This window comes from Hylaeus volcanicus, chromosome 2 (genome assembly GCF_026283585.1).
Source record: "Hylaeus volcanicus isolate JK05 chromosome 2, UHH_iyHylVolc1.0_haploid, whole genome shotgun sequence".
Lineage (NCBI taxonomy): Eukaryota > Metazoa > Arthropoda > Insecta > Hymenoptera > Colletidae > Hylaeus > Hylaeus volcanicus.
This window is the reverse complement of record NC_071977.1, coordinates 32789592-32803767: the sequence shown is the minus strand read 5'-3', so window position 1 is coordinate 32803767 and position 14176 is coordinate 32789592. Positions and strand designations below refer to the sequence as shown.

The following is a 14176-nucleotide window of genomic DNA, read 5'->3' as shown; positions in this document are numbered from 1 at the left end:
CTTACCTTACCTTACCTTACCTTACCTTACCTTACCTTACCTTACCTTACCTTACCTTACCTTACCTTACCTTACCTTAGCTTAGCTTAGCTTAGCTTAGCTTACCTTACCTTACCTTACCTTGCCTTGCCTTGCCTTGCCTTGCCTTGCCTTGCCTTGCCTTGCGTTGCCTTGCCTTGCCTTGCCTTGCCTTACCTTACCTTACCTTACCTTACCTTACCTTACCTAAGGTAAAGTTAAGTAAAGTAAAATCTCTCGAGAATTATGGATATTCCTATAGCACGCATCACACGTAAACAAAGCTTACTTGGAGGGAATAAACACGATTTGTATGTCCTTGTAGAGTATGAAGGCACTCCTCACGTTCTGGATTCCAAACCTTAACCATATAGTCGTAGGCTCCGCTGACTACTAACTTTCCATCGTATTGCACACATCTAACAGCTGCCAAATGGCCCACGAGTACATGTAAACATTGGCCGGTATCCACTTGCCACACCCTTAATGTAGCGTCTCTACTACCACTGACTACTTTGTTACCATGTAAATGCATACACCGCACCGTAGATGTATGCCCGTATAACGTGTGAATGCATTGACCTGTTTCAGCGTTCCACACTTTCAAGGTCCGATCTGTACTACCGCTGATCACGGTAGTACCAGACATTTGCGAAGACCATACGCCACCGGTGTGTCCGACCAATGTTCTTAGACACTATCGGAAAGAATGAAATATGAAAGTAAGAGAAAACGATGTAAATAGTCAGGTTTTTACGTTTGCGATGTCTAACTTACCTTGCCCGTAACGGCAGACCACACTTTAAGAGTATTGTCATCGGAACCGCTTACTATGCGATTACCGGAAAACTGGAGGCACGTAATCACGTGATCGTCGTGACCTTTTAAAACTTTTGGCGTGCGGATCGGTTTCGTCCTCCAATTCATTTTTATATTGTGCTGTCTCATGTAAGCTTGTTTCCATGGACACGAATAATTACCAGAAATTTTACAATTTTTACGTTTTATCAGAGGCAAATCTTTTAAATCTTCTATACCGGCTGCTCTGCATTTTTCTTTCCACAACAAATTATCGTCGGCAAGAAATCGCCAGTTACTACACGTCTGCGCCGCTCGTAAAAGATCTCGTGGTTCTAGAAAAGCTAACACCGACAAGGCCAACTCTTTCGGCAACAAAGATATGAAATCTCTCTGAAACTGAGGTTCTATCACTTGCATCATATGTCGCACTTGCGTCGGTTCGCATCGTTCGATTAATTCATCTATAGCTAACATTCTCTCCGCGTTCGACCATCTCTGCAAACAAAATCCATATCTTTAGTTTTCATCTATTTTAATAGATTTCTCATACCGCCTGTACAGCGGTACAAAAATACTCGATCAATCGATCCAAGAACTTGGATATTTTTATACCTGAAATTGAAGAAGCCAGTTATTCATTTCAGGTGGAGGATTGTCTTTCGTCGGAATGACGCATCTCATATGTTTACTTTTATCATCTAATTTTTTAACGATCCTGCAAACAAATTTGTGAAAAACAAAGTATTTCGAGAATGTCTTTCGCGTAACCATTTTCGAATAGTACGTACATCGAATGCGACTTATCTTCCGGATTAAGTTTTTTACAAGGTAAACTCGATTCCGTTTCGCTTTTACGTTTCCTTTGCGGTTGAATAACATCCAGTGGAACGCAGGTATGTAAAATAGGACTCTGTACCCGTTGTGTAAGAGACTGCGATTGCGACGTGGATAACGAATAATTTGTACTTTCAAGATTAGGTTCGCATTCAGTATCGCAAAATATTCCATTATCGCTAATCTGAAATAGTTAGGCGTTAGTTAACTTGCTTATATTAATACAGAAATATGTACGACACAAAAATAAAACTCACTTCGCTTTCTTCTTCGCTGCTATCGTCTTCTTCCTCGTCGCCAGCATCTCCGTAGTCTTCCGATTCTTCGTCTTGCGGCAAGACAGAATGCATAGGTTCTAAAGAACTAGGCCCGGGAACACCTTCGATACCCTCTATAGGACTTAGACTTGTACCACCTGGTTTACTGTCAGTTATTTTATTAGATGACGAAGAAGGGACAGACATTACTGGCTTATGTCTGTTATAATGTACAACCTGGATGGACAAAACGATCATTCTTTTTTTTAAATGTCGATAGCACATAAAATTTAAAATTAATTTTTATTTCTGTAGTAACCGTCTCATACGAGTAAATTTGATTAGGATAAACTGGACGACTCATATGTCTGATAGGGATAAACGTGAAATTCGATAAATTGCAAAAGTTATGGAAGAGTTGACATAATTGTTTCGATTTACTATGAAATATTTGAAGACTCGAATTTGCTAAAAGACAATTTGCAAAAGATCACTGAGAACGTTGCACTGACATCGGCTGCAACTTGCAAGCTGCAATTAAGCTAAGAAAAGTAATCGTTCGATGTGCATGATTCCTAACCTTCGAAAAATGTTCGAACTAAGTTGAACTCGGACATAGCCTAGAATAATAAAAGGAAGAACCGGTCAGCCACACCCCTAATTTTGCACGAGATCATCGCATCGCGAAGAAGAAACGATAAAAGCGGATAGGTAGGGCTGAACAAGCGATTCATACTTAGGTTAAACGATTCTCTTCGGTAGCTTCCTTATTGTAAATCTACTGTATGACGGTGATCCAAATTTCTTAGTTTCGATTAATATTTGTATCATATGGTTGCGGTATACATTTTTCGTATGTCGATATTTCGCTAGGTTAGAATGCGATAAATTAACTTTTAGACTAAAGATTTAGGCCAGCACGATTGTTAAAACAAAAATAAGAAACAGGTATAAACACGAAGAAAGATCCATCGGTAGCTCTGAGTAGCCCCGAGGTTTTTATCTGTTCGGGTTCGGACTCGGTGGGCTTCGTAGCAGGTAGCTGTTGCACATGCGTTCACGTTCGTAAGCCGCGTATTCACCATTCACTATCCATTCGATCCGCACTCGCACTAGCCGCTATCTTTTCATTTTCATCACTTTTTCATCGCTGATCGCTACCGTGCGAATACATTTTACGATTTTACATTTCCATCTCTATGAACCTATGAACAATGCGACACTTGATAATTCTCTAATTTACAGATGTTTACAGATCGACTGTCGCTCTCATTGATTATTTCCGAATAAATACAATAAGGAATGTACATGTTTAGTTTTCTCATTTTTCCACTATATTTCGATGATTTATGATGTTATGATCTACTTTGAGGAAAGTAAAGTTTGATGTATTTTAGAATAGCAAGCAATTGCGTAATTTGATAGGAAATATTTTCGTGTTTATGTACCTTGGATCATCTCATCATTTTGAATTTATTTATATTCTATGAACGCGACTTTATTTCGCCATACATTACAAACGCTACATGCAGCTACATGCATGCATGCAGCTACACATGCTACATGCTACATAGTACATACTACATACTACATTTTACATGGTACTGGGTACATCGTGCGTGCAGTGCACTGGTACCTTGGAGAATTGGTGTGGTTCAGAAGTGTTCAGTAATGTGTAATGGTGTGCAAGTAAGAATGTGATATGTCAAGCGGTGACGTTGGACAACTGAATTTTGAAGGTTATCAGACGATAGAAAAATTCGAATTTCAATACTGAAAGAGATCAATCGGAGCAGCGCACTTCATCGATGCGGTAGATCGCTATCTTTGTCGCCGTTTCTACTTATTATTTTGTTGAGACGTCGCGTCTCACCGTGACGGTGGACTCCAGTGTAAATATTTGAAATTTTTAGACGAAGCGAAGGTTAGGTGAAGTTTACAGCGATACAATGGCTCATGGCACGATATTACAGGTGAGCCGTACAGACGCGTTATTTTCACACTGTATTTACTTGATTATCGAATCAAACATTATCATTGCCAATTCATCTGGTGTTTCGTAGAAAGCCATAGACCTAGTTACCAAAGCAACAGAGGAAGATCGTAACAAAAATTACGAAGAAGCGCTCAAGTTGTATCAGCATGCAGTTGAATATTTTTTGCATTCTATCAAATGTACGGGTACCATTCGATTTATTTTATAATAACCTAGCTGTTGCGTACAATCGCATACAATGTACGCGTTTGTTATTTTAATTGCTTTTTTAGACGAAGCACAAGGAGACAGAGCCAAAGAAAGTATAAGGGCAAAATGTACGCAATACTTGGAAAGAGCCGAAAAATTGAAAGCTTATCTGAAGAAGGGTAAAAAGAAACCTGTGAAAGCTACCGAAGATAATTCTAAAGTCGAAGACAAGAAAAGCGATAGCGGAGATAGCGACACCGACAGCGACCCTGAAAAGAAAAAACTTCAAAGCAAATTGGAAGGAGCCATAATTATAGAAAAGCCAGATATCAAATGGAACGACGTTGCCGGTCTCGACGGAGCTAAGGAAGCTTTAAAGGAAGCTGTTATTTTACCGATACGTTTCCCACACCTGTTTACTGGAAAACGAATTCCATGGAAGGGTATTTTATTGTTTGGGGTAACTTTCTATAAAATCACTATCAACAATTGTGTCTAAATATTCTGTAAAATAATTTCGAGATATTTCCAGCCACCGGGTACCGGGAAATCATATCTAGCAAAGGCTGTGGCAACGGAAGCTAATAACTCGACGTTCTTCTCTGTATCATCCTCCGACTTGGTAAGCAAGTGGCTAGGGGAGTCTGAAAAACTTGTAAAAAATTTATTCGAATTAGCTCGTCAACACAAGCCTAGCATCATATTTATCGATGAGATTGATTCGCTGTGTTCGTCACGTTCCGACAATGAATCGGAATCTGCGAGAAGAATAAAAACAGAATTCTTAGTTCAAATGCAAGGTAATGAAAACTATTTGGTATCCGTCAATGTTCGTATCCGTTAAATACTAAATGTGTGAATCAGGTGTTGGATCAGACAACGACGGCATACTAGTGCTAGGAGCTACTAATATACCGTGGGTATTGGATTCCGCTATCAGAAGAAGATTCGAAAAGAGGATTTACATCCCTCTACCCGACGAGCAGGCTCGTGTTATAATGTTCAAACTTCATTTAGGGAGTACTTCTCATTGTTTATCAGAGGAAGATTTCAAGAAATTAGCAGCGGCTACCGATGGATACTCAGGGGCTGACATAAGTATTATTGTACGAGACGCGCTTATGCAACCAGTTAGACAAGTCCAAACTGCAACGCACTTTAAACGCGTAAAAGGCCCGTCGCCAAAAGATCCTACCGTTATCGTGGACGATTTACTTACACCGTGTTCACCTGGAGATCCAGCTGCCATCGAAATGAACTGGATGGAAGTTGAAGGTGATAAATTGTACGAACCACCCGTAACTATGGTAAATATCACAATAACTATGGTAAATAATTTTTACCGTAACGATATTTCAAAACATTCATTATGTGATTCGACTGTTTCATATTTAGAAAGATATGATGAAGTCATTAGCAACTACGCGTCCTACGGTAAACGAGGAAGATATGACCAAGTTAGAAAAATTCAAGGAAGATTTTGGTCAAGAAGGTTGATACTTGGACTTTTTCGAGGAAGTAGATCGATGTACACTTCCAGAAGTATGTTTCAGTTACACGCGCTTGCCTTACATCTTATTTCATTATCGCCACTACTATACAGTATTTATACAAAAACACTTGAACTCAGGTTCTTCTTTTCTTTTTCCTCTTTCTCTTTTTTCCGTTTTAACACTTGATACACAATAAAGATAACATTATAAGCTTAACGCTTAGTCGCGAATACTATTTGTCAAAATACATATAAAAGGCACAGAATAATCATATATTTTGAAATGAAAAAGTGTTAAATTTACCGTTATATCAGTCGACGGAAAGACGATATTGTTTTTTATTAAGAGATGCGAGGAAGAAATTAAAATGTGGCTCGTAACGCGTATAATGATTCCCCGCGTGTTTCTATATTATTATAATCATCGCTATAATTGTACCTAACAAATTAATTGTACAATACGTAGGCTTAAAAAGCATTTCTGAATGATATTTACTATTATAGGATAGGTTAGCAATTTATTTGTATATTTTATAATTTTGATCTTGCTTAGACATTGCCGACACATTGTCCACGATCCCTATATTTCTTTCTTTCCTCGGAAAACTAAACTTACGAATAATCGTTTTAAATGATTCGTTGAATTAAGTGAATGCGATTACACGTAGCATGCGATAAATGTGTACGTGTAGTGTCGGGAATAAGCAGAGAGAACTGTTTCTGTCATGTAAATTGTTTTTATTGTTAACTAAATAAATAACAAACTGTACACGATAGCTGTACGTCGATGATTTTCAGTTGCAGAAGATTGTACAAACGTAATAGAAAAATAGTCTGCATTCATGGAGGACAGTGTCTCAAAAATTCCGAATCCATGTAAACCACAGTTATCGTGATATCGTCGCGAAATATCCGTACCACTTCGCTAGGTAGCGTTAATAATTGCGATAATTTAGTGTGATCTATACCATATTCTGTACCACCGAGTGCGTTTCGAAGTAGATGCGTTGCCGCGTTACTATCGAGAGGCTTTTTTTTTAAACCTTCTTTACGTTGTAACAACATTTTGTTTATATCGGACAGTTTCATATTTTTACGAGGTAATCTCAACGGACTTAACGTTACTTTTCCGCTCATATGTTCGCCCACTAAACGCACGGCTTGCAACGGTGATATTAAATCCCAGAGACCGTCGCTTGCTATTATAAGGAATTTATCTCTAGGTGTTAACCTATGATATTTCACTTCTGGTTTGGCCGTTAAGTACGGTGGGGTACGATAATTTGGCGGAATAGCAGCTTCACCGAAGTACGGCACCACTACTTCCTGTAAAATCTTCTTGCTCCATTTATACCGAAAATCACCTAGGGAACGGAGAGGTGCTAATTGCCCGAGAAGCCTTTCCATTTTAATTACAGTTGCTTTTTCGTTTAACGGATGTTCCGACAAAATTCTTTCAACTTCCGCGCGGTTGTCGGTATTGTGTTCCACGGTCATTAACTTTGCAGACCAACCATCGTCTTCTGTAATTCGATATGTAACGAAAACAAATGTTACAGTTCTCTTGGATTTGAACTTGCAAAAATTGATCGAAAGCGAGATTTATACCTGAAAGTATACCGAGTACCGCTTGGCAATCACCGACTCCGGCAACGTGAAGATGCGGACCGTCGATATGCGCAACAGCAGCCACAGCACCAGACATCGCAACAGCGAGAGTCCTAGCGGTATCCTTCTTACCTAAGTTTAAAAGCGCTTCGTTCGACAAATCGTTGTCTAACCTGAGAAATGCATTCTCTAAAGCTGTTTCCATTTGAAATTCTCTTGTACACTCCACTTCTACTAAATCCTTGATAAAAGTTAAGAAACTCGTTTCATAAAGATCTTTAATCTCAGAAATAAACTCCACTTTATCGTTAAACATTCGAAGTAGTTCTAATTTATTATTCGAATTAACCGTATTTAGATATTGTCTCAGTAATTTTGTGGGCAACAAACACGCAGATATATAATGAAAAAGTCTTTTCGATACGACTTGTGCGCACGTGCCGCCTCCGTGACCGTCAAATACGCCCAATAAAATTCCTAAAATAAATGTGTGCTTTTGTTGTATATATTACGGAATCGAGAAATATGCCTCTGAGAAAATAGGTATAAGTTTGACGAATATTTTGCAAATAGGTATCCTTGGCGATACATTGTACAACATTTGTACCTTTTGTAAGTAAGCATTGGGCCTCCGATCTAGTATCTTCTATAGGATTATTAGATGCCAGCTGATTCGAATCGTAATATTTTATGGAACTTTGCCCGTCGAATTCCTTCGTATATTCATTAGCTTGTAGAACCGTAGTGACCTAAAATTATTTAATACATCTAATCAAGTTCTAAAGTAAAATTGACCAAAGTATCGTTACCTCTTGCGGCGTAAGCCGTGACAATGCCATATATAACCTCTGGACGCACTTATTACCATTACGTTCATTTTGTTTAATGCATACATTGCTAACAGATTTAATGAAATTACTGCTGACGTTTTGTAGGACCATTCTATTTCTGCGTTTTTGCAGTCTATTTGTGCTAAGACGTTTTCGAGCTCTCGTTCTCGTTCTCGCGATACATGTTGATTACTTTGCAGGTTACATTAAATACCAGCCAATTATTCCAAGAATAATTTTATTTCTGTAACGTTATATATGTATATACACGTTTTTCTGTTACGTGACATTTTAATGACATAACCGATACATCGACTCTGCCATATTACGAATTACGTAGATATGATATATTAGATTAATTTCAGTCATAACCCTTTATGTTTCTGTTAATTTAACAATGACTAAATTAATAGCAGTTACCCCACAGCCCACAGCGCACACTAGTGCACGTTATACTAATGCTAATGCACACTAGGTAAATTGAAAATATCAATAAAAAACTAACATTTTCAACAATATTTTGAACCTATTGAATAAGTACAGCAATAGTCAAGTATTACTTGGTGCATCCACAAAGGCCATTGCCATTGCTCATGCCTCTCGCTAAGAGCGGCGCTCTGTGAGCAGCTCTGTGAGCGGATGATTTTGTTATAGTGGCGCCATCGGTGGGAAAATGCCCAAGTTTCTAGTGAAAAATAGTTCCCACTGTTCTCGCTAAATAGCGCCACTAACACAACTGTCGGTAAATATTGCTGAATTAAATAACTATTGATAAAATTGATAAATTTAGCATATTAACTAATATATCGCAGTGTTATAAAGCAAAGAATCGTATGAATTATGGATTCATGGAAAATAAAGTATAATAAATGTATAAGTGGCGCCATCTTACAGAAATGGTGGGAACTATTTTCGCTAGAAACTTGGGGGTTTTCTCACCGATGGCGCCATTGGGACATGAGCTATATATATATAGAACAGCTGTTATGCGGTCATACCTATGTAATACAAATGTTGTTGATTGACAGTAAATAATAATAAAATAGAATAAATAGAATATACTAATATGAAAACTGTCTTCTGTACTCTCGTAAGATTTAATAGAGTTATCAAAAATGTATGTAGGAAGAATTACACATTGCAGTACAGAAATAACTTAACAAAATTTGAAAAAAGTGTACGATACTTCTGTAATAAAGTAAACATAACAAAAGAGGAAACATGTAACGTAGGCACAATAGGGCATGTAGATCATGGTAAAACAACATTAACAGCAGCGATAACAAAGTATGTATCGGAAACAAATAAAAGGTACAAATATGTCACGTTTGATGAAATTGACAAAGCACCCGAGGAAAAAAAACGTGGTATTACTATAAACATTGCTCATGTTGGATATGCCACAAATAAAAGGACTTACGCGCACACAGATTGTCCTGGTCATGCTGATTTTCTAAAAAATATGATTAGCGGAGCATCACAAATGGATGGTGCAATTTTAGTAGTGGCAGCAGACGATGGTCCTATGCCCCAAACAAGGGAACATTTATTACTAATCAAACAAATTGGAATTAAACATGTTGTTGTATATATCAATAAGGTTAACATTTATTATTGATTAGAGTATTTATATTACATTTGTATGTTAAAAATACATTGTATACATATCGGTTTATATTAAACATCTTGTAGGTCGATTTAGCAGACTCAGAAATTTCTGAATTAGTGGAATTAGAAGTAAGAGAGTTACTGGAATTGTATGGACTTAACGGTGTGCAATCTCCAGTGATTTGTGGTTCGGCTTTGCTCGCTTTGAACGGAGATCAATCTAACCTAGGGGTTCCTTCCATAAAGCTCTTATTGGACGCTTTAGACAATTACATACCGACTCCAGTAAGAAATTACGAAGCCCCTTTTGTATTGCCTATCGATAATTTTTTCTCTGTACCAGGTAGAGGTACAGTTGTGGTAGGAACTTTAAAACAAGGGATTATAAAGAAAAATATGGAGGCAGATTTATTGGGTTTCAATGCGAAGTTTCGTACCTTTTTCGCAGATATACAGGTAAAAATAAAACTTGTTTTATTATTTACGGATTAATGATATTTATATTATATACAAAGCAAATTTTTAAATATGGTAAAAGTCAGAACAATAAAGCGATAAATTATATGTTTGCATTAGATTTTTCAGAAAAGTGTGTTAGAAGCACGCGCCGGTGAAAACGTAGGTATTCTTTTAAGAGGTGTCAAACTGGATTCTGTACGAAGAGGAATGATACTATGTCAACACAAATTTCTAGCATTAAGTAACCATTTTGAAGCGCAATTGTATTTGTTGGGTACAGAAGAAGGTGGTCGTCGGAAACCTATACAGGTATTCATTTTAACAAATATTAACTAATATAAAAGATACAGATAAAGAATTGCTTTAACTTATACTTTATAGCAACACGGATTTTGTTCGCAAATTTATTCTTCGACTTGGAATGTATACTGCCGTTTCGATTTATTATTGAAAGAGGGAAATACGATGTTGATGCCGGGAGAATTTACAACAACTAGATTAACGTTCGTGTTCAATATGCCGGTAATAAAAGGACAAGTTTTCACTGTACGTGAAAATAATCATACAATTGCTACAGGACAGATTACAAAAATTTTGAAGGAGATAAACGTTGATGCAAAAAGAATGGATAAAGTAGAAATCAAAGATCTTAACGTAAAATCTGTGTAATAACCATGTCCCGTTCCGTGTTAATTCTGTAACACGCAAAAACCGCGGAACTGTAGACTCAAAACGCATAATTTAGCGTACGAACGAAGATTTGGCGTTATATTAAGGAAAATAAATGACACGGATATGAAAAAATTCTAGAATTTTATTACTCATTTCTTTCCAGCACTCCTCCTGCTTCTGCTATGATGAAATTTTAGTCAGGAGAAATATCTGTTCGTAATAATCAAAATCACAATATCTTAGGTTTGATAATGTGTTGTAATGTGTTTAAGCATTTGTATAGGACTATCATGTTTGCGTTCGAATGTGGAATTCTTTGTAATAATATTTGTAATGTGCAAATGGTATACATCAAGATTTATTATAACGATGAATATCGTTTGCACATGGCTCCTGCATAGCAGAGAAATATTATTTATTTATTTACTTATTTATACTGACACTTGAACTTTAACCCGAGAAAGCCGCAAGGAAGTCAGTAACGATTTTCTTCATTTTGGCATCGGACGCTTCGCTAATTGTGTTTTCTTTAGCGATGGTGTCTAGGAGATCTCGTTGAGTAGATCTAAAATATCGAATGGTAAAATTATTAATTCGAGTAAAATAAAAACGAGTACCATAACCAATTCAAAGTAGATACCTGATGTGGGCAAGGAATTCTTTTTCAAAGGCGGTAATTTTTGTGGGTTCCATCTTGTCAAGGTATCCGCGGACACCACAGTAGATGACGGCTACTTGCTCTTCGATAGCCATAGGTACTAAACAAAAACAATATAATAAAATTGCATTTATTATCGTCGATATATAATAACAATATTTATATACCTTGAGTTTATTATCTACTATAAATTTTTACCGTATTGTCCTTGTTTCAAAAGTTCCGTCAATCTGACACCGCGGTTTAACAGTTGTTGGGTCGCGGCATCCAAATCGGAACCGAATTGTGCGAAAGCTGCTACTTCGCGATACTGGGCCAATTCTAATTTCATGGAACCAGCAACCTATCGAACAAAAATATACCAGATGTATAGATAGTTATTCTTATATAGATATTTATTAAATTTATAAGATAAAAACAAATATTACTTGTTTCATAGCCTTTGTCTGAGCAGCAGATCCTACACGGGATACCGATAAACCAACGTTAATGGCTGGACGAATACCCTTATAAAACAACTCCGTTTCCAAGAAGATCTGACCGTCGGTGATGGAAATGACATTTGTGGGAATATAGGCAGACACATCGCCAGCCTGTGTTTCGATAACAGGTAGAGCAGTTAACGAACCACCACCCAAACTTTCGTTCATCTTAGCTGCTCGTTCGAGAAGACGAGAGTGAAGATAGAATACATCGCCGGGATAGGCTTCACGACCGGGTGGTCGTCTTAGCAACAGAGACATCTGTCGGTAGGCAACTGCTTGTTTCGATAAATCGTCGTAAATAATCAAAGCATGCTTTCCGTTATCTCTGTAAAAAAAGTTGAAAATGAATTATATACAATCAATTGAAAATCAATAATTACTTTATAGAACTTGAACATACCTGAAAAATTCTCCCATGGCACAACCAGAGTACGGGGCCAGATATTGGAGGGGTGCCGCATCGGAAGCAGTTGCGGAAACAATGATGGTATAGCCGATGGCCCCACTGTCCGTCAAACGTTTTACGATCTGCGCAACGGTGGATCTCTTCTGACCGATAGCAACATAAATACAGTAGAGCTTCTTCTTTTCATCTCCAGCACTGTTGAATCGTTTCTGATTAATAATTGTATCGATAGCGAGAGCAGTTTTTCCAGTTTGCCTGTCTCCGATAATCAACTCGCGCTGACCACGGCCGATAGGTACCAGAGAATCGACAGCTTTAATTCCAGTCTGCATAGGTTCTCTGACGGACACCCTTTAAAAAAAAAAACAGTTGCACGAAGAATTACTTTTAATATAAATTACGATTTCATACTGTAACTAGTAACTGTATCTAAAAGTGAAAATACCTAGGGATAATGCCAGGCGCCTTAGTACCAATTCGGAATCTCAGTTTGTTGTTAAGCGGTCCTTTGCCGTCGATAGGATTACCTAACGCATCTACGACGCGCCCCAGTAATTCTTCGCCTACAGGCACATCAACAATGGCTCCGGTACGTTTAACGATGTCACCTTCCTTGATGTGCCTGTCGTTACCGAATACGACAACACCTACATTATCAGGTTCCAAATTCAGAGCCATACCCTTTAACCCTGAACTAAATTCCACCATCTCGTCGGCTTGAATGTTTTTAAGACCGTAAACACGGGCGATACCATCGCCAATGCTCAGCACTCTACCAGTTTCCTCAAGATTGGTCTATAATTCGATTTAAAACAAAGACAGATTACAAAATTTTGTTCAAAACGAAATTCCGTAGACAGACCATCGAAATAGTATAAAGCGTTACGTAAAATTTAATTCAAATTAACGCAAAACCGATCGGTTTACCTTTGGGGCTGAACCAAGTATACGCTCTTCCAAGATGGAAGAAATTTCAGCTGAACGACGACTGCAGGATACATGATATTTGCAAGAAGCTGCACCAATGGCAGGCCATTTCACCTATAATGTAAAATAAAAATTTATTATTGTTCTACCGTGGAAATAATACTACCGAAAATTTATTACATAACTTGGTACCACTCTGTTTATGTAATACGCCATAGACGGGAGTGTTTGTGACACAATTAATACTCGAATCGTGAAATTTAGGCAGAAACTGTTGTATATTCATGAAAACACTTGTTCGCTAATGAAAAATGAGAATCGAGTAAAGTGGTACACGGGTTCGTAATATTGTAACAAGGTGGAAAATGTCGGCATGTTCTAATCGATGAATTTCACGCGAACAAACTACCGAACAGAAATTTTCCTAAGTAAAGTTACCTGAATCGTAGCATTTGGAAATTGTCTTGCTATCGTGGAAGCCAAACGTAGAGATAACAGAGCCATTTTGATGTGTCGAAGGCCCGTCAACCGGACTACTTATTCAGAAGCGAAGAACGATCAAGACAGAAACGAACAGAAGTGAGCAGAAGAACGTTCCGTTCACCCCCACTCTGATATTCTGGATTCTGATATCCAGACCGGCAGGAAGTCGATATCCATTGACTGCGCCGCAACCTCCAATCCAGATCCATGCGCTAGTTTAGTTTATCTAAATTATTTTCTATCCAATATTCTGCATAAAAGATTCTAGACAAGTTATATTTAAAGTAAACTTTTTTAATAGAATGCTCTTAGTTAATCGACGTTCTAATATATGAATTTTAGTAAAGTCGACTTTGGGTACGAGGTTACAACAACTTGTCACTGCCATTAAAAGAAATAAGCGGGAAATTTGAATTCAAAACTCACATTATTATATAGCAATTGAATACTTGT

At 37.6% G+C, this 14176-nt stretch overlaps 5 protein-coding genes across 7 annotated transcripts in view; 2 read left to right on the top strand and 3 right to left on the bottom strand.

The window, feature by feature from the left end:
- The window catches only part of LOC128885222 (F-box/WD repeat-containing protein 7), a 16409-nt gene extending 13138 nt beyond the window's left edge, over positions 1-3271 (bottom strand). Inside the window, exons 1-6 of one of the 3 annotated variants that reach the window (XM_054139139.1) lie at positions 2993-3271; positions 1911-2147; positions 1608-1837; positions 1432-1534; positions 796-1314; positions 308-715 (exon numbers count right to left, since the gene is read on the bottom strand). In XM_054139139.1, coding sequence (XP_053995114.1) covers positions 308-715; positions 796-1314; positions 1432-1534; positions 1608-1837; positions 1911-2147; positions 2993-2995 — 1500 coding nt within the window. In that variant the 5' untranslated portion in view covers positions 2996-3271. The other 2 variants (XM_054139140.1, XM_054139142.1) reach the window with 2 other exon arrangements.
- A 209-nt stretch (positions 3272-3480) lies between these two features.
- LOC128885227 (vacuolar protein sorting-associated protein 4) lies at positions 3481-5804 on the top strand. Its single transcript, XM_054139151.1, has 7 exons — positions 3481-3723; positions 3824-3883; positions 3974-4085; positions 4179-4555; positions 4628-4895; positions 4960-5402; positions 5491-5804. Exons 2-7 carry the CDS (start codon positions 3860-3862, stop codon positions 5590-5592), a joined length of 1326 nt encoding a protein of 441 aa, XP_053995126.1. The 5' UTR covers positions 3481-3723; positions 3824-3859; the 3' UTR covers positions 5593-5804.
- Positions 5805-6304: 500 nt separating this feature from the next.
- LOC128885226 (pyruvate dehydrogenase [acetyl-transferring]-phosphatase 1, mitochondrial) lies at positions 6305-8619 on the bottom strand. Its single transcript, XM_054139149.1, has 5 exons — positions 8531-8619; positions 8005-8269; positions 7803-7944; positions 7196-7672; positions 6305-7110 (listed from the first exon to the last, which is right to left on the bottom strand). The coding sequence occupies exons 2-5, from the start codon at positions 8134-8136 to the stop codon at positions 6428-6430; spliced, it is 1434 nt and encodes a 477-aa protein (XP_053995124.1). The 5' UTR covers positions 8137-8269; positions 8531-8619; the 3' UTR covers positions 6305-6427.
- Positions 8620-9000: 381 nt separating this feature from the next.
- LOC128873004 (elongation factor Tu-like) lies at positions 9001-10896 on the top strand. The gene is made up of 4 exons (XM_054116261.1): positions 9001-9625; positions 9718-10089; positions 10210-10401; positions 10474-10896. The coding sequence occupies exons 1-4, from the start codon at positions 9092-9094 to the stop codon at positions 10759-10761; spliced, it is 1386 nt and encodes a 461-aa protein (XP_053972236.1). The 5' UTR covers positions 9001-9091; the 3' UTR covers positions 10762-10896.
- LOC128873000 (ATP synthase subunit alpha, mitochondrial) lies at positions 10889-13863 on the bottom strand. Its single transcript, XM_054116249.1, has 8 exons — positions 13679-13863; positions 13241-13354; positions 12759-13108; positions 12308-12664; positions 11851-12232; positions 11621-11765; positions 11405-11522; positions 10889-11329 (listed from the first exon to the last, which is right to left on the bottom strand). Exons 1-8 carry the CDS (start codon positions 13742-13744, stop codon positions 11215-11217), a joined length of 1647 nt encoding a protein of 548 aa, XP_053972224.1. The 5' UTR covers positions 13745-13863; the 3' UTR covers positions 10889-11214.
- Positions 13864-14176: the final 313 nt, after the last annotated feature.

Bases quoted from the DNA above. Each gene is read 5' to 3' on its own strand.
- LOC128885226 (XM_054139149.1), bottom strand. From the start codon at position 8,136: ATGGTCCTACAAAACGTCAGCAGTAATTTCATTAAATCTGTTAGCAAT. The intron at 7,945-8,004 runs GTAACGATACTT...AAATAATTTTAG, and splicing joins CACGGCTTACGCCGCAAGAG to GTCACTACGGTTCTACAAGC. The intron at 7,111-7,195 runs GTATAAATCTCG...ATCGAATTACAG, and splicing joins GGTACTCGGTATACTTTCAG to AAGACGATGGTTGGTCTGCA.
- LOC128873000 (XM_054116249.1), bottom strand. From the start codon at position 13,744: ATGGCTCTGTTATCTCTACGTTTGGCTTCCACGATAGCAAGACAATTT. The intron at 12,665-12,758 runs GTATTTTCACTT...TTTTTTTTAAAG, and splicing joins GCGCCTGGCATTATCCCTAG to GGTGTCCGTCAGAGAACCTA. The intron at 11,766-11,850 runs GTAATATTTGTT...TTTGTTCGATAG, and splicing joins AGACAAAGGCTATGAAACAA to GTTGCTGGTTCCATGAAATT.
- LOC128885227 (XM_054139151.1), top strand. From the start codon at position 3,860: ATGGCTCATGGCACGATATTACAG. The intron at 4,896-4,959 runs GTAATGAAAACT...TGTGTGAATCAG, and splicing joins ATTCTTAGTTCAAATGCAAG to GTGTTGGATCAGACAACGAC. The intron at 5,403-5,490 runs GTAAATATCACA...TTTCATATTTAG, and splicing joins ACGAACCACCCGTAACTATG to AAAGATATGATGAAGTCATT.
- LOC128873004 (XM_054116261.1), top strand. From the start codon at position 9,092: ATGAAAACTGTCTTCTGTACTCTCGTAAGATTTAATAGAGTTATCAAA. The intron at 10,090-10,209 runs GTAAAAATAAAA...TGTTTGCATTAG, and splicing joins CCTTTTTCGCAGATATACAG to ATTTTTCAGAAAAGTGTGTT. The intron at 10,402-10,473 runs GTATTCATTTTA...TATACTTTATAG, and splicing joins GTCGTCGGAAACCTATACAG to CAACACGGATTTTGTTCGCA.